Source organism: Phaenicophaeus curvirostris, chromosome 4 (assembly GCF_032191515.1).
Source record: "Phaenicophaeus curvirostris isolate KB17595 chromosome 4, BPBGC_Pcur_1.0, whole genome shotgun sequence".
In the NCBI taxonomy this organism is placed as follows: domain Eukaryota; kingdom Metazoa; phylum Chordata; class Aves; order Cuculiformes; family Cuculidae; genus Phaenicophaeus; species Phaenicophaeus curvirostris.
Window position 1 is genome coordinate 50,778,530 of NC_091395.1, and position 18,651 is coordinate 50,797,180.

General features: G+C 43.3%; 1 protein-coding gene across 2 annotated transcripts in view; it reads right to left on the reverse strand.

The window, feature by feature from the left end:
• SLAIN2 (SLAIN motif family member 2) overlaps positions 1–18,121 on the reverse strand; it is a 40,326-nt gene extending 22,205 nt beyond the window's left edge. For both annotated transcript variants that reach the window (XM_069856080.1, XM_069856079.1), the window contains exons 1-2: positions 17,770–18,121; positions 6,565–6,713 (exon numbers count right to left, since the gene is read on the reverse strand). In XM_069856080.1, the coding sequence (XP_069712181.1) occupies positions 6,565–6,713; positions 17,770–18,083 (463 nt within the window). In that variant the 5' untranslated portion in view covers positions 18,084–18,121. The remainder of the gene's footprint in view (positions 1–6,564; positions 6,714–17,769) is intronic.
• Between the last annotated feature and the right edge of the window lie 530 nt (positions 18,122–18,651).

An 18,651-nucleotide genomic window follows, 5' to 3' on the forward strand; every position in this document is an offset into this window, starting at 1 on the left:
CAGCCTGTTCCAATGCCCAATGACCCTTTCTGTAAAGAATTTTTTCCTAACGTCTAGCCTAAACCTCCCCTGGCGGAGCTTAAGGCCATTCCCTCTTGTCCTGTCCCCTGTCACTTGGAAGAAGAGGCCAGCACCCTCCTCTCTACAACCTCCTTTCAGGTAGTTGTAGAGAGCAATAAGGTCACCCCTCAGCCTCCTCTTTTCCAGGCTAAACAACCCCAGCTCTCTTAGCCGCTCCTCATAAGGCCTGTTCTCCAGCCCCTTCACCAGCTTTGTTGCTCTTCTCCCGAGGGACATCACTTGTCACAGGTCTCCATCCAGATATTGAGCTGTTGATCACTACCCTCTGGGTGCAACCATCCAACCAATTTCTTATCCACTAAACAGTCCACCCATCAAATTTATCTCTCTCCAGTTTAGAGAGAAGGGTATTGTGGAGATGCCCAGACAGATAACATCCATGGGTCTTCTCTTGTCCACTGATGTAGTCACTTCCTCACAGAAGGCCACTAGGTTGGTCAGGCAGGACTTGCCCTTAGTAAAGCCATGCTGGCTATCTCAAATCACCTCCTTGTCCTTCAAGTGCCTTAGCATAGCTTCCAGGAAGATCTGTTCATTGATCATCCCAGGCACTGAGGTAAGACTGACATGCCAGTAGTTCCCAGGGTCCTCCTTTCTACCCTTTTTCCAGACACCAGGGACTTTGCCTGCCTGCCTGCCTGCCATGACTTTTCAAATATCACAGAGAGTGGCTCGGCAACTACATCAGTCAATTCTCTCACAACTCTTAGATGCATCTTATCTGGTCCCATGGATTCATGTACATCCAAGTTCCTCAGGCAGTCGCAAAATTGATCTTCTATTAGAGCAGGAGGGACTTTGCTCTCCCAGTCTGCATCTTGCAGCCCACCCCTTTGAGAGGTGTGGGAAGAAAGGTTGCTAGTGAAGACTGAGGCAAGAAAGTTAAGTACTTCAAGCCTTCTCCTCAGTTGTTGCTAGCTTGGCAGTCTTACTCATCACAGCAGGTACACTCTCTTCAACCTTTCTTTTCTGATTTACCTCTAGAAGCCGTTGTTATTCTTTGCATCCCTTGTCAAGTTCAGCTCCAGCTGTGTCTTGGCCTTCCTGACCTCATCCCTACACAAATGGAAAGTGCCCCTGTACTCTTCCCAGGATAGCTCACCCTGCTTTCACTGCCTGTGCACTTCCTTCTTGCCCTTTAGCCTGAGCCACAGATCAAGACTCAGCCTTGCCAGCCTTTTGCCTTTCTTGCCAGACTTTTTGCACCTGGGGATGGAGAGCTCTGGAGCTCTATGGAAAGCATCCTTAAAGATCTGCCACCTCTAATCTGCTCTCTTTTCTTTTTCCAGGGGGCACTGTTAACTAATTCCTTGAAAAGCTGGAATTTTGCTTTCCTGAAATTCAGGGTCTTGATTTGACTCTGCGTGACCCATATTCCTCAGGACCACAAACTCCATCAGTGTGTGACCACTACGTACCAGGCAGGGTCCAGCCTTGATATCCCCAATTAACTCACTCACATTGGTGTACACCAAGTCAAAGTATTGCATCTCCCCTGGTTAGGGTGGCTTATTACCTGGCTTAAAAAGTTGTCTTCAATGCACCCCAGGAGTTTCCTGGATTGCCTACAGCTTGCCGTGCTACTTTTCCAGCCGATATCTGGGTCACTGAAGTTCCCCAGCAGGATGAGAGCCTGAAAGCATGATGCCTCCGGTAGCTATGTTGTGGTTTAAGCTAAATTAGAGTCAATTTTGTGGTTCACTCAGATGCTGTCATTTCATTTTTCTGAATGCTAACTGCATGTTTTAGAGACAGTGTTCTTCTCCCAGAGTGATAACACAGGGCATTGGTGCGCAAAAAAGCCAATGCTTATACTTAGCCAAGGCCATCCTCAAGCTTGTGGAAAAGAGGCCACACCTGTGAGAAGGGGTGAATAGGGCAGGTGACCCTAAACTGACCAACAGAGTATTTCGTCTCATATACATCATACTCGGTATAAACCTGAGAGATCATGAGGGTCTCTCTTCCCCTTCTGTGGTGGCTGACATCCAGCGAGGACCTCACCTGTCTCATGTGTTTCTGAATCCTGAGCCCAGCTCCCTCCTAGCCATGGACCCATTCCCTTGTGTCTGCTCTACAGTATTTGTGGTGACATAGTCACTGAGGGATTTGTTGGACTCGATGATCCGGTGGGTCTCTTCCAACCTGGTTATTCTATGATTCTATGATTCTCTTAGTCACAGGCTTTAAACCTGCTCAAGACTATTTTTCAGAGACAGCTCTTCACACTCCATCCATTTCTTGATGTAGGGGGCAACTCCTCTGCTCCTCCTTCCTCACCTGTCTCTTCTGAACAGCTTGTAGCCACTGATAGCTGCACTCCAGTTACAAGATTCATCCCACCGACTTTCAGTAGTGGTAATCAGGTCATAGCTTTCCAGCAGCACGGTGGCTTCCAGCTCCTCTTGTTTCTTGCTCAAAGCTGTGTGCATTGGTGTAGAGGCATTTCAGCTTGGCTGTTGGCTGTGTAGCCTTCTTAGAGTAGCACTTCTTTGTTCTTCCGAGACATTTCCCTGTTGCTTCCCTGTTGGCTTGTGCTACCTCAGCATCCCCTCTCTGAGTGTTCCGCAGTGTGCTCAGTACATTTCTGAGGGCCCTTGCTAGCACCTCGTCCCTCTAATCCTGGCTTGTCCTCCCATATCTTGCCATGGGGAAGTCTGATATCATCCCCCTCCCCCTTCCAATCCAGCTTAAAGTTCTATCTATGAGCCCCACAAGTGCCTGTGCACAGACTCTCTTCCCCTTCTGAGACAGGTGAATCCCATCTGAAGCTAGCAAGCCTGGTGCTGTGAAGGCTTTCCCATTGTCAAAAAAACCCAAATTGCGGTGGTGACACCAGCCACAGAGCTATATATTAATTGACTGCACACATCTGTTTCTATCGGCATCACTGTTCATAACTGGAAGAATAGAAGAAAAAATAACCTGTGCTCCCAATTCCTTCACCAATCATCCCAAGGCTCTGAAGTATCTTTTGATTGCCCTCAAATTACATGTTGCAGCTTTGTCACTACCCACACAGAAGAGCAGTAGTGGGTAGTAGACCGAGGGCCTCACCAAACTAGGAAGTTTCCTAGTGATGTGCTTTACCCAGGACCCAGGCAGGCAGTAGACTTCCCTATGAGGAGGGTCTGTCCAACATACCGGTCCTTCTGTTCCCCTCAGAAGTCAGTCGCCTACAACTAACACTTGTCTTTTCTTCTGCACAGAGGTGGTTGTGATGTGGGGAGTAGGCATTTCTGACCTTGATGACACCTCTGGAGTAGATGAACCATCTTCTATATCATCAACTGACTGACCTAGCACATCTGGAGCTTCATACCTGTTACAGAGTTATCTGAGGGGGCAAGGCAGGCATGGAGAGGGCTCACCTGCTGCCCCAAGTATGAACTTGCTTCCATTCTCCCCGCCTTTGAGCTGAGGGCTGGCAGGAGGACGAAGCTGTATTCCCTTGTTCTGTTTTTCTAGTGGTTGTTCCTGTGCCTGCCTCAGGGTGGGCAGAGCACGGTACCACCAGTCTATCTCTTTCTCAGTTTCCCTAATACTCCTTACCCACTCCACTTCCTCTCCCAGTGCTACCACCATACTGAGCAGGTCATCTACCTGCTTACACCTCACAGCCGTTCTCACCATTGTCACTGGCTACCAATGAGAGGTTCTGGCACTCCCTGCAGCCAGACACCCAGACAGCTGCAAGTTTCCTTGGAGGCTCTGTCTGGGCAGCCATATCCACCTTGGCAATAGCAGAGGATCTGGTTTTCTGCCATTCAGATACTACAGTTGAGCCCTTTCTGAGAAGGTGGTAACTACCGATCAAACTTACCTCCTGGTCTGGGAGGGTGACTGCACCCTTGTGCAGGCAAGGGCAAGCAGAAAACTGACACACCACACCCTATTTGCCACGTTCCTGGTCACTCACACTCCCTGGCAACCGTTTAAAATCTCCCACGAATACTTACAGATACGCCCCTGCTACGTCAGCCTCCTTCATGTGAGAGCTGCTGCTTCTGGGATTTGGGAATTGCCTGCCCCTGCTACCTCTCGGGGGTTTCCTTGGGTACCGCATGTCTGCCTCAATCTAGTGCTCTGTTGCAGAACCTACCGTCCCTGCTGCTGATTCTTGCCAAATGAACAAAGCTACTCTTTTCTAATTCTGTGCAACTATGTCTTAAGAAAGCACCTCTTCCAGAAATTCTTACACCTAGTATTCCTCTGTTCCCACAGCTGCTTTCTTGATGTGCTCTACTCCTATATGATCTTAGACCACCATGTGGTGGAAGCCATGGTTTCCTGCCAACATGAAATGCACAAGATCTTGCACTTTTCATCAGGCACTTGAGGCACAGCTAAGAGAGGCCTTTGCACCAGACTATACCTAAGGTTTCCTCCAGTCTGAACATGCATCCAACACTGAGCAGGGCACACTGCAATTGTAAACCTGAACTAACTAGTGAAAAGGCACTGTGTGTCCTGATTTCTCAGCAACTGCCCACAGCAGCATGGAACTGAAAGCTGCTCTTTCCTCCTTTTTTATCACACAATGAAAAAGATTATAAGAAGAAAGAGGAAAATGCGGAATACAATACAAGAGTATATTTGAGACTGAGAAACAGCAAAAGGTATTAGATTAGGAAGACATACCAACGGGAAATGCCAAAGAGAAAATATTCAAGGCAAATGAAACATCAACAAGGATTCTGGAAAGAAAGTAACAGTAGTATGAACAAGCCTTATCCTTGTAAGAAGGCTGCCTGCTCTGAAGGACAATTTTGTCTTTTGTTACAAATTCATTTTTCCAGGCAATCTGCTCCAGCCAGCAGTAGAGGTGCTTGTCTCTTCTACTGCTAATATTTCCTCCTATCAGTACTATAGGTGAACAGCAGAATTATTGCAAATACCACTGTCGAGTTAGCTTCTTGGCCTGTGGAAATAAAAAAGTAAAGTTGCCTAGACACATCACTTGAATGATCGAATTTTCAAGTTTGCCCATGTCACAGGGAAGCTTCCTTGTCACTCTGCTTTAACTATAACTGAATTCTTAAAGATACCCTAGGGCAAAATAATTTTTGGTACTTCTGGAAGATTTCTATTTAGTCCTTGAAAGAAGTTAAATCACAAACAATTGTTCATGCTTAACCTAATTGCTATCCAGTCCTAAATACTCTGTAGTATTCAAATTCCCAAATTTGTATCTTGGTTCATAAATCCACTGTGATTTGGGTACTCTTCATTGTTTAGGATTTCAGGTTTTGCCTGTAGCGATCTATATAACATGTTAACTGTTCAGGAAAACCGTTTATACACATTCATCAAGGCATCATACACAAAGAACAAGAAACAGGGCAAGATCAAAGGTGACTCATACTAAAGACACTTTCCCCATTTTGCCCACAATTTTTCTAAGAACGAGAAACGGACTTTTTAAGTAGTCTACCAGCAATGATTTCAAAATTTATTAGGAAATATTTTAGTACAAACCTGAATAAAGACTGAATTACTCCAGAATAGAATCCGAGGAGGGGAAAAAAGTTACAGTCAAACTCAGGACAAAGGTTACATATAAGCATGTAAAGGAGCTGATAGTTGGGAACACTCCTAGAACTGCATGTTCACATATTCTTAGCTCAAGTCCAGCCATTCTGTTAATCCCTGAAGATAACAAGTAAAAAAAAACCCCAGATCATACATAGCATAAGACTACAAAAAGATAGGAATACGGGGAGAGAACAGATGTTAATAGTAACTTTTTGTTTTTTAAATATAAATGGGTTTTAATGAAGAAATTGAAGCAAGAAACCAGATGGACAGAGAATTCTAATCAGGTCTTCTGTGTTTCGCTGTTGGTTTGACATCAAAAACGTTGGGAATAAAAGGGTAGAGAATGCAGGCTTTAATCCTCAGAGGGCCAAACGCTCAGTCCTCCAGTTTTGAATATAAGCAACTAAACTGTATCAAGGAAGAATTGTGAACTCTGGATTTTTTAGTCTGACTGTAACAAGATCTTAAATTACCAGGGATGAGACGAAAAGAAACCAATATTACCTCCCTGAAGTATTCAAGAACTTCAGCCTCCTTTTCCTTAGATGAAATACAATAGTTCATCCAGCAGCTAACCAAGTTCCATGTTAACATACTGACAAACACTTAACAATTAAATTTTAAAATGGAAGCCTGTTTTAAATTAAGACAAGAAACCCTCCAGTCAAGGACGTTTCTTTCTGAAAACTTCTGACCAAATTTTAACTATACAGGTAGTATAAAATTCTGAAATTATGACTCATGGTCAATGCTTCCTTTCATTTTACTTCATTTCATTCAGTCCAGAAAACGAGTAGAACAAATTGTTTGCAAACCACAAGGAAAACTTTAGACAGAAGTAACTGCTGGATCTCACCCACTTCTCTCACAACTACATATCAGCTAATTTTGACTATTTTAGAACAAATACGTTCAACCCAGTGGGGTTAGTATGCAGGCACTCACCCAACATTGTCTGTTCCAGCTTGTGGATCAACGACTTTTTAGCACATTCAATGTCAGGACTTGGGCAATCCAACACCTGCCTGCACCAAATTAATGGACTGACACATTTTTGCACTGGAGTCAGTTTCTTCTTTGGGGACGTATATAACCTGAAAAGGAGAGGGAAAGAAATATCTATGAAGACAGACAGAATACCACATACTATGCTATTTCTATTTTAATACTGTAGCTACAGTATGATCCCAAAAAATAAAAAAGCACAAGTTTTATCTTTAAATTAACTATTTGGGATATAGTGTGATATGGATATCATACAGTTACCCATGGACTTCTACCTAGAAGTGATGCCTATACTGCTACACTGGTATATACTGAATAATATGCCAGAAAAATGTCTTTACCTTTCAGACATGTTAGGTATATGGACACTTTCACTACACCACAGGAAAGTACAAATTAGGATTAACATTTCAGATTTAAGTAACATTCACCTGAAAGAAGGAAACAAAGCACTATGCAATATGCAACTGTTGTTTTCTTAAATGCAAAGTTGTAGCATGTGATAAGCATCTTAGTAGCCAAGGAACAGTGCTAAAGTGCATGGAACACAGTCATTTCAAACCTTGAACAATAAACACCTTATTTTTACTTATAACTTGTATCCTATCCTTTAGATCCCTTAGTTTTCCTTTGAACACAAACCAAAAGGACTATCTCTGACCTAAGGGGTATACAGTCAAGCATTAAACACAAGGAACAAGAGATAACTTACAGAGAGCAGAGAGAAACTACGTGATCACATTGTTCTCCAGGACATGCTGAAGCCTGTGCCCATCAGCATCTCCATTCACTTATTTTAACATCAGCATTCTATAACTGAAGAAAGAAGTATTCCAGTTTAAATACTCTAGAAATTCAACTGGAAATTTTTCCTCCCTCAACGAGAAGGTTAAAGGAAAAGTCATAACCAATCACAGACTCAAAATGGGGATAATTTAAGCCTTACCTTTGGACTAGAACCAAGCTTGGAATGTGGTTCAGAAAAAAGACAACAGTGAACTGCTAGATCTACAGCTCTAACTAGAGTTTACACATATGCAGAAATGGTGAACTAGGAGTAACAATAGACTTCACACTCTTAAGTGAATATAGTTGTACGCCACACACTGTAACTTAGGAACATCTGAAAGCCTAATCAGCCTCGCTGCCATGCAATACAGACAGCAAAAATTTCCCCTTGTTTCTTTTACACCAATGACATCAGCAACATGGAAGTTATTTACCACAGGCCTATTACAAGATTATTAATTGATCCTTTCTCTGTAATTCTAGAACTTGAACTCTGTTTTATAAACAGCAGTAAAATATTTTTTAATTACTACCCTTAATGTCACTTCTTACAAAAGCTTCTCAAGAAGCATGCTTATAAAAATCACTACAAATATCTCATCTAAAACAATGATCACTTCGTTTAGAGCATGCTCTGAAACACTCTTCCCGCAAGCACTGAAATTAGAAAGCTATGTTTGCAAATGCAGGAGAGGATTTTTGTTAGCTGCCAGGTTTTCAAACAAAAATGACACTACAAATAGCCACTGCCACATACTACAGTCCCTGTGGCTTATGCTCTGGACAGTATCATGCTGGTTGTTAAAACTGAATTTATAGAAATCCTTACAATCTTCACAGGCATTCTGCCCACAAGAAAACCTAAGAGCTCATCCCATATTTATTGCCCTGAAAATCCTTGGAAAGCACAAGAATCACTCAGTTTTTACAGTTCAATGTAAACAATTGCATGAATTGCTGTACTTACTGTGATTACCTATATACAGTTAAAAGTAATGTTTAATATTTACTAGCTCTCTAACACCTCAGTTTACTATCTTCTTAGCATTTGTCTGATCTTTTTTCTTCTGAGGTACGTTTACACAATACAGAGAAGTATCAAAGACAACAAAGTCAACTTCTGTGCTGCACACGCTATCACTGGATAGCTGACATGCCTTGCTGTGTTTGAAAAGTTCAAAACACATTTGAAGTGTTTACAGTAACACCCAGCATAACAGGCAAGAAAATGAAGTTCATGTGCTCTTAAAGACAGACAAACGGGCTATCTTCAACAAACCTACAACACTACTCTAATTAAAGTGGCACTTAGTATTTTAAGCTCTGACACTTTCATTTCTGCAGTTTCCAACTGTTGCATTTGTTTCACAAGCAGTTTGCTGAATCAATCCAGGGTCATGCACCTCCCACGTTTCTACCTCCCTTTCTAACCAAATACACATTACAGATTCTTCCACGTCAACTGTTCTTCCTTTAAAGGACTTTGTTTCACACCTTACATTTCAAGAAAAGATAGAACTTCAGAATATATATATTTCATGCAACTCCACTACCTCATGACAAACACATGCATGTTGATTCTGTAACACAATGGCTCTTTCAGGACAGTTTCTTGCACATTGTGCAATTATAAAGTCTCATTATTATAAAGTAGTGATCTTAATTTCCTATCTGACAAAGAACAGCCAATCTCAAGTTTTGAAACTTACTTAATCCTATCTGCCTTGCCTAATTTAGGTTGAACAAAATAAGACCAAGGGCAAGCTTAAGAACTGGTGATACCTCTCCCTCTCTCCCCAACATGAGGAAATGAAGAAGAACGGCAAGCAGACTATGAAGCACGTACAAAGCATAACTTCATACAACTACATGATCTTCTTTGTAAAACTACTGTTTGACCCAAAATATATATGTCCTCCTAGACGGAGAGCTTTCCTGAAGAGATTTGTACCTGCTAATGCATTCTACAACAATGCAACAGCAGTGACTGGCAGCATAACAGCTTCAAGATTGGAGATTACCAGTATGACTTCATACATCTTTAAACACTACTAAATCACACAAACAGGAAGCTGAAAATTATTGAGAAAGCTAACAGCTTACAGTTACCACCCTTACTACAAATGTTAACACACCAGAACCTACACTCCAGTCTCCACAGTAGAATCAAGAATCCACAATTCAGTGACACAGAGTCAAGTAAAAGAAAAACAGTACATAAAAAGAAGCCCAGGAGCTTCCTTCTGTTTTGAAACACCGTTGAGAGCCCAGACACCATGATTCTGCTGCACACAGTAATAACAGAAATGGCGTGACCAGCAGGTCCAGGGAGGTTATCCTCCCTCTGTACTCAACACTGGTGAGACCGCACCTCGAATCCTGTGTTCAGTTCTGGGCCCCTCACCACAAGAAGGATGTTGAGGCTCTGGAGCGAGTCCAGAGAAGAGTGATGAAGCTGGTGAAGGGGCTGGAGAATAAGTCTTGAGAGGAGCAGCTGGGGGAACTGGAGTTGTTTAGCCTGGAGAAGAGGAGGCTGAGGGGAGACCTTATTGCTCTCTACATCCTCCTGAGAGGAAGGAGTTGGCCTCTTCTCCCAAGTGCCAGGTGACAGAACAAGAGGGAATGGCCTCAAGCTCTGCCAGGGGAGGTTCAGTCTTGACATCAGAAAAAAAATTTTCATGGAAAGGGTCACTGGGCACTGGCAGAGGCTGCCCAGGGAGGTGGTTGAGTCACCATCCCTGGAGGTATTTAAAAGATGGGTGGATAAGGTACTGAGGGGCATGGTTTAGTGATTGATAGGAATGGTTGGACTCGATGATCCTGTGGGTCTTTTCCAACCTAGTGATTCTGTGAATATTCCCTTCCTTCAGGTGTCATTAGCTAACTACACCACAGCAGCACCGATACAAAGTTTAAAGCAGCCAGGGACTCAACTAACAATTGACACAGCACAAAAGGGCACAGCTTCTGCAGAGAGACTACTGTCACTACAGGCTCATGTGTTAATGTCAGCCAAATGGGGCAAGCTGTAGCATGCTGCACTATGACACAGCTGAGTCAGAAAAAGAAAAGGGTTTGAAGAAAGAGGATAGGACACTGAGGAAGGAATGGAACATCTGTGTAGTAACTGTCTCATCTGAGGAACACCTCCCAGAAGATTAAAATATTAGAGGCTAGTTGCCACAGGCATGAGCCGGAAGTCAAGATTCTAATCAGGAAGAAAGGAAGAGTCTTTTTCTATCAAAGTCCTTCTACTGTTCAGTATAAGAGCAAGGGAAACACATGCAGATGAATATTAAGTCACAGATCTTAATTAGAAAGTAGATGACAAGTGGAAGGAACTTGAGTTAGAGCTTGTTTATTTTAGCTACATTAAACACAAACTAGCAGGTACAATAGAGGCAATGAAACAAGAGACCAGACAAAATATGTTGCAGGCAAAAGCACTATCAAGAAAACAATCTGAAGATGTGAAGAAAAAAAACAGAAATCTATGAACAGATAGATAAGAAATTCCCCTAAAAAACCAGGAGGGAAATTCCACAATGAAAAATGACTAAAAATAAACAAAATGGGAGACAGTAGTACTAGACAATCTTGGAAATAGACAATTTGGAATCCAACTGTGTCAATCTAAACTTTAAGACGAATCTACAACTTTCAGGAGATCTTCTTCGGAGCAATTTAAATAATTTAAAATTTTAGGATGGATTGTGAATAAACAGCTACAGGTAAAGATCTGAAGAGAACCTCTGTCTGTAAAGAAAAAAAAAAAAGATGCAAAATCTAAGTGACACTCCTACAAATATCTGGCCCACAGATTTCTTATTTCCTCCTCCCACACCCCTGTGAAGTTCCTATCTTGCACTTGTAACTGCCCAAGACACACTGCTTAGCCAGTAATGATCAATTTGTTGGTGTATTTAAGTGAACGCTTCTAGTTCTGAGGTCTGCATGAATATACAAAGACGTGCAGCAGAACTCCAGGTCTCTCAAAATAAGGAGATGAATACTACAAGAAAGCTCTGACAATCTCATTACAACTTTATATCAAAGCAGAACATTTCAACTAAATGACGTGATTTTCAAGTAGAATTGAGAAGATTCAGAGGGACTGCAAAGCGCAATGGGGAACAGAACTACCTTCCTGTCACCAGCAATTAAAGATAGTTAGCTGTGCTTTGGCTAGTTGCTGAAAATTATAGCCATTATTCATTTCTTCATCTCAAAAGAACATGTTGCTGCCTGAAAGGGACATTGCAGAATGGGAAAACGGGCCTTCAACAGCTGGCAAAGCTCCTGTAACTCCATCACGTAGCTTCCCAAGAACTGTCACATAAACTCTGTACTACTGTCCTACATTTGAACAGGTTTTCAGAAGGAGTTTGTTAGAGCATATACACTCTGATGTGGTATTGTTGATACTTCATGGAATAGAAAAAAGTTGAGGAGTCTGCGTCATATTAAATGTCTTCCAAAATAAGTCGCCTAATTACTGAGACCTGAGATTTTTACCGACATCAACGAGAAGTAGAAATATGAATCATGCCTAAACAAGACATGATGATGATAAGGTAAATTTCAGATATACCATTTAGACAAAGGATACCCATACTGAAGCTTTCATAATATCAAAATAGTGAACATGCTTAAAAGCTGTAATTGCCACACAAGAAGTCAGAAATGGAAAAAAGTGCTTCTTACAAGTTCTCAAACTTCTGTTTCACAACAAACATATCTCACTGACATTAGTCAAATGGAATATTATTTGATGTTACACCAGTTGTTTCATTTGACAGCTGGTAACTTCTCTAATCCTTAGTACTCTCACATGCTGCTTCTCAAATTATCATCCTAGTTTGAGAAGCAATCATCTCAATTTGGTTAAAAAAACAACTTTAAATCAGACTGACATTTAATCTGCCACAAAATGAAAAAAAAATCAATTCTTCTTTTACTTAGGTCATGGTGCAGAAATTGATCAGAACTTGTCCAGTTTCCAAGACACCTAAATCACAATAATACAATGCCATTTTAGCAGCTGAAGATGAGAGGCTGCAATGTAATTTCAACAAAGGGAGTTCATTCAGGTGCGGTTCTATCCCAAACCACTTTACTAGCTCACCAAGGTAAACTTTAGGTTTCAAAACAAAGTTAGTGCTCCAAGGACATCAAGCAATATGAGCTGAAAGACAATAATTACAGATGACAATTATGATTTCATCTTCTGTCTCTCACAACAGCCACTTAGCCAGCTAACTGGAATGGATGACTAGAATGGAAACAGGCTATTAAACACAGGTGCCAATTTAATTGAACAAGCTGCTGAATGAGAATGTGTATAATAGTAAAATTGTTTGCTTTCCATTTTAACTAAACAGGATACCAAACCAATATGAGGCCTTCAAAAACAGTAAAAATATTACTTTGAACTATTAATATAAACAACTCACCAGTAATTTCACTTTAAACACACAGTAACTGCCTTTTATTTGTAAATGAAGTCAGTCAACTGTCAGGTCTTTCAGCTATACCCAAGTGAACTTCAGATTGCAGTGACATGAAAACACTGGTAAATGCAAGGCTAGCTTCAATAATACTATGATTTAAAGAAGATGCAACTGTTCTGAAGTTTGCTGAGCAAATGTAAGCACAAAACTGATACACATCAAACTCTGTACTCTTTTAGGCACAAAAATTTTGAAGAAAAAGCACTGTGTGTTTTCTTCACATTTAAAAGAAAGCTCCTCAAAGTTTAGGTAAGTGACTGTGTGACAAGCTACTGCAAAACAAGTTACAGTGGATTCACAGCACATTAACTAATCTACAGTAATTTCCCATGTTTGCATACTCATTCTGCAATAAACTCTGGACAGCTCACTTTTCAAAAGCAGCACAGCAAGGCACCTTGTGCACTGTTACCAAGTCATCTTGAATGCACCAAATCTCCACACCCAACCTTACCCAGCAAGTCAAAGAGCTGTAAACCTCATCCTCCCTCTCAGAGGATTTCTTCACTCTGGTCCCTCTTCCTGCTCTTTTTTCTTTTTAATTAATTATCGAAAAAAGAGACCTATTCAGATTGAAATTTGAAAAAACAAAATCAAATTTCATCTAATCTGAGTCAAGAATAGCTAAATAGAACACCCACAGAATACATTATCACAGCCAGTCGCAACTTTTTGAGGAAGTAATTAGCAGATCTAAAACAAAGTCTCCATGAGAACAGAGGGCAGTACCGTGTGCAGGTGTGTATGTGCCTACTTGCAGCCTTCACTACCCTATTAGGAAGAAAGTTTCAGCATACTGAACAGGGTTCAGAAGCATAGGGCCAAAAACCTCAGCCTAAATTCACTGAAATATTTTTAGTAATTTACCTTACTATTTGAAGACTGTCTAATGTGCTAAACTGTTCAAAACCTAAAACATATTTGGATTTAATTGATGACACCAGCTGAGTGGTGTAGTTGACATGTCTGAGGGATGGGATGCCATCCAAAGGGACCTGGACAAGCTTGAGAAGTGGGTCCTTGTGAACCTCATGAGGTTCAACAAAACCCAGAGCAAGGTCCTGCATCTGGGTCAAGGAAATCCCGAGTATCAATACACTCTGAGGGATGAAGGAATTGAGAGCAGACCTGCTGAGAAAGACTTGTGGGTGTACTGGAAGATGAAAAGCTGGACACAAGCTGAAAACGTGAGCCTGCAGCCCAGAACGCCCACTATATCCTGGGCTGCATCAAAAGAAGCGTGGCTAGCAGGTCAAGGGAGGCGATTCTGCTCCTCTGCTCCACTCTGTTGAGACCATGCCTGGAATACAGCGTCCAGCTCTGGAGCCCTCAGCACAGAAAAGACACTGACCTATTGGAGTGTGTCCAGAGGAGGGCTGCAAAACTGATCAGAGGGAGGGAACACCTCTTCTGTGAGGAAAGGCTGTAGGAGCTAGGGCTGTTCAGCCTGCAGAAAAGAAAGCTCCAGGGACGCCTTATTGTGGCCTTTCAGAACTTAAATGGGGCCTATAAGAAAGATGTGGACAAAGTTTTAAGCAGGTCCCATTGTGATAGGACAAAGGGTAATGGTTCTAAACTAAAAGAGGTAGATTCAGACTAGATATGAGGAAGAAATTTTTTACAATTGATTTGGTGAAACACTGAAACAGGTCCCCATCCATGGAAACATTCAAGGTCAGGTTGGACAGGGCTCTGAGCGACCTGACTTTGTTCAAGATGTCCCAGCTCACCACAGCAGGGCTGGACTAGATGGCCTTTGGGGATCCCTTCCAACCCAAACCATTGTATGATTCTATTAACCAACCACAGTGAAGAAAAACAAACAAGCAAAAATATAAACAGTCCTGAAGTTCACTAATACTGTTATGCAGTTTTAATAGTTAATGATGCTACTAAAGCAGCAGTATCAAAGACCTTTTCCCTTGTTAGTAACTTAGGGTAGTTCTACCCTCTCCTTTCATTTTTCACTTTATACTTCTGCACTGTGTAGATTGATCTAAAAGCATTTAAAGAATTAAAACCTAAACACTAGTCTACCAACTCCAAACCACAGCAACAAATCACATTCCAATATCAATTTCAGACACAGTATCAACCATTCCATCTTAAAATCATAGCCAAACTTCAGAGGCACTAACCTCATGTGAGCGTTAAATGTAAACCAATGTAATTTTAGCAGTGAAAAAACCTATTTTTTCTGCCATTACACGGCTGCAGACAGTTTCATAGTGCAGTATATGAATACACAGATTGAAAAAGTGCCTGTATTGCACAAAGCAGAGAGAACAGAGATAATCAGCACCCTTCATCATCTATTATCTCCCACAGCGAGGTCCTTCTGAAATCACAGGTAAAGGCAAATCTAAGCTTCTCTATGCAGACAGTCAAACAGGCAACACTAAAAAATCTTTTATGCATAAACTATGATTTAAATTTTGCTTCCATGTGAGGTTTCCTCAGCTAAGTGGTCTTTGATTTCTACATTGATGTAATCTCATAGTTTAAACAGGATTTTGGGTTAAGTAGCAGTGATCCAAATCCGTTTGAACCTGAGAGATCACATGAGGTTTACATTTCATCGAATACTTTCACCCTTTCAGTTGATTCAATTAATTTTTGAGTGACCTTGCATAACCCAGGCATTAAGAGTGGGATCTTTACGAAAGAGTTTAAGAGAAATCCACTTACACACATCATCCCACCTGTGTCCTCAGGCTTGTTTCTTTTTGATAGCTCCACTAGCCCTCTGAAAATTTCCAACTTCATTTAAAGCAATTACCTCCATTCATCAAATGCACGAAGTCATCCTACCTTCCTAAGCAAAAAAATAGTTTTAGAGTATTTAGTGCTTCAACAGTTGATTTAAATGGTGTTCAGAAATTCCAGCAGTTTCATTTCTATAGAACAATTTGAACAAAAAAAAAAAATCACCAATCTAGCCAAACCAAATTTACCATTAAGTGCATATTAAACTATAGCATGAAAAGACAAAGTGTTTTTAATCACACAGCTATTTTGTTGATATATATATGGCAGCAAGTAAATTTTAACAGCTGCTGTCTTCTAGGTGTATGCTTATGTCTCAGTCAGTGTCCTACTCTGAGATTGAAAATTAGCGCTATAGTTGCCAAAACATTAGGAAAGGAATGAATGTAATTGACTGCATTTAAGTTGTTGTCTTTCGAGGGCTGGAACTTGCATGGAAACATGACTGAAGCCACAATAACAGGCAGTGTAAATAATGTGTCAAACACCTGACACCAACAAGAGTAGCGCTCAGTGAAGGATGCCACCTGCCCATGAGTGTCCAGAACTGCATAAACAAAACCACATACCATATATGCCATCACTGTATGCTCTCCTATAACACCAACTTTCACTGAAGAGATGCATTATATGGCCCATGATTTAGGATTAATGTATACAATAACATCTATTGTCATTAGAATTCATGACATTCACAAATACAGACACCCCACTCCAAACTTACTGTGCAAATCTAGTATTTTCTATTTCTCTGACATGCTAAAGGCCAGTAGATTACAAGGTGTAAATGGAGAAATAAGAGTAGCTGCTTTTCACAGAAGATGATGCCTTTTGTTAATTTAATAAACTCATGTTGGATGAGAATAAACTTATGCTGTCATACTTCTCCAGGATCAGGCTGGATGTCAGGCAAATGACTACTCCAAGGAAGTGCACAAAGTCTCCTCCCCGAGCAACTAAAACACTGTTCATGCATGGAATCATTCCAGTGTTTTTAAAGGCGTTTCTAACTCTGAAAGACAGTTCTGTTTGTTTGTTTTTTAAATTTGTCTGCATGTTCACTCCAGAAAAAGACCTTCATAGATGAATTTATAACCAGTTCCAAACCAAGTCAGACTGCTTTTCTTACACTTTTCCTCCATGTACACGCTTCCCTTGCATTTCTCTGTTGGCACTGTGCTCCTCCCCACTACTCTCCTGCGGCTCTAATGCTGCTCCTCAACTAGTGTCACAGGAAACTTCAAAAAGACAGCTGAAGAACAGCATGACATTAAGAGAGAACAAACCTTCTTGATTCTCAGTAGAATCACAGAATGGTTTGAGTTGGAAGGGACCTTAAAGATCATCCAGTTCCAACCCCCCTGCCATGGGCAGAGACATCCCACTAGATCAGGCTGCCCAAGGCCCCATCCAGCCTGGCCTTGAACACCCCCAGGGAGGGGGCAGCCACAGCTTCCCTGGGCAACCTGTGCCAGTGCCTCACCACTCTCATGGTGAAGAAATTCCTCGTTATGTCTAGCCTAAATCTGCCCCTCTCCAGTTTATACCCATTGCCCCTTGTCCTGTCACCACAAGCCTTTGTGAACAGTTACTCCCCAGCTTTCTTCTAGGCCTCCTTCAAGTATTTGAAGGTCGCTATAAGATCTCCTCGGAGCTTTCTCTTCTCCAGGCTGAACAACACCGACTCTCTCAGCCTGTCCTCCTACGGGAGGTGCTCCAGCCCTCTGACCATCTTTGTAGCCCTACAATCTCACCCAAGTATAATAAAGAAGAGATGAACAGCCACCTGCAGGCGTTCCTGCAGCAGCAGCACGGTAAGCAGTCCATTTGAAGCGATAGGAACTGCCTAAGGTAAACCATGGTCCTACATCGTTAGCAATAAACGAAAGCACTTACGGACAACGCGTTTACGAGACGAAGGGTTACGTGACATTTGCCAGCGGTATAAGGGTCCCCGGCCCGTCCTCCAGCACCTCCGGACCTCGCGGGGCGGCCCCGGACCCCGCTCCGGTTTCCCAGCGACCCCGGGCCCCCGGGAGCCGCCCCGCCCCGAGCCCCCGCTCCCCGGCCGCCTCCTCACCAGCCGATCTCGTCCTCGTCGCCGCCCGCCAGCAGCTCCAGCTCCAGCTCCTCGGCGGCCAGCGCCGCCTCCCCGCCCAGCCCGCCGCCCTCGTCGCTGCCGGGGCCGGGCCGCCGGGCCCGCGGGCTGAGGCAGCGCCCGCCGGGCGGGGAGGCGGCGGGGGGCGGCGAGGCCGCGGCGCCGCGGCGGGGGGCGGCGGGCAGGGCGCCGTGGCGGCTGCGGAGCTGCTCGTTCTGCTTCTCCAGCTTCTTCACCAGCTCCTGCAGCTTCCGCACCTCCGCGTCCGCGTTCAGGCCCGCGCCCGCGTCCTCCATGGCGCCCGCCGGCACGGCGGCGGCTGCGCGGGGCGGGACCCGGCTGCGGCGGCCCGGGGCGGGGCGGGGCGGGCTCGCCTCGCTGCTGGGAGCGGCCGGGGTAGGGCCCAGCGAGCCCTCGGATCGGCCCTTTCCCTCCAGTCTCGGCTCGTCCCGGCCCCATCCCATTTCGTCCAGTTCTGCCTCGTCCCGTCCCGTCTCGTGTCGTCCCCATCGCGTCCTGTCTCGTCCCCTCCTGTCCCATCTCGTCTTATCCCAATCCGTCTAATCCCAACTCGTCCTGTCTCATCCCGTTTTGTCTCATCCTGTCTTGTCTCGTCCTGTCCCATATCCCGTCCCGTCCCATCCCATCCCCGTCCCGTCTCTTCCTGTCTCATCCCCGTCCCATCCCATCTCATCCCATCCCCTTCTCATCCTGTCCCTTGTCTCATCCCATCCTGTCTTATCCCATCCAGTCCCATATCATCCCGTCTCATCCCATCCCGTCTCATCCCATCTTATCCCATCTCGTCCTGTCCCGTCTCATCCCGTTCTGTCTCCTCCTGTCTTGTCTCGTCCCATCTCATTC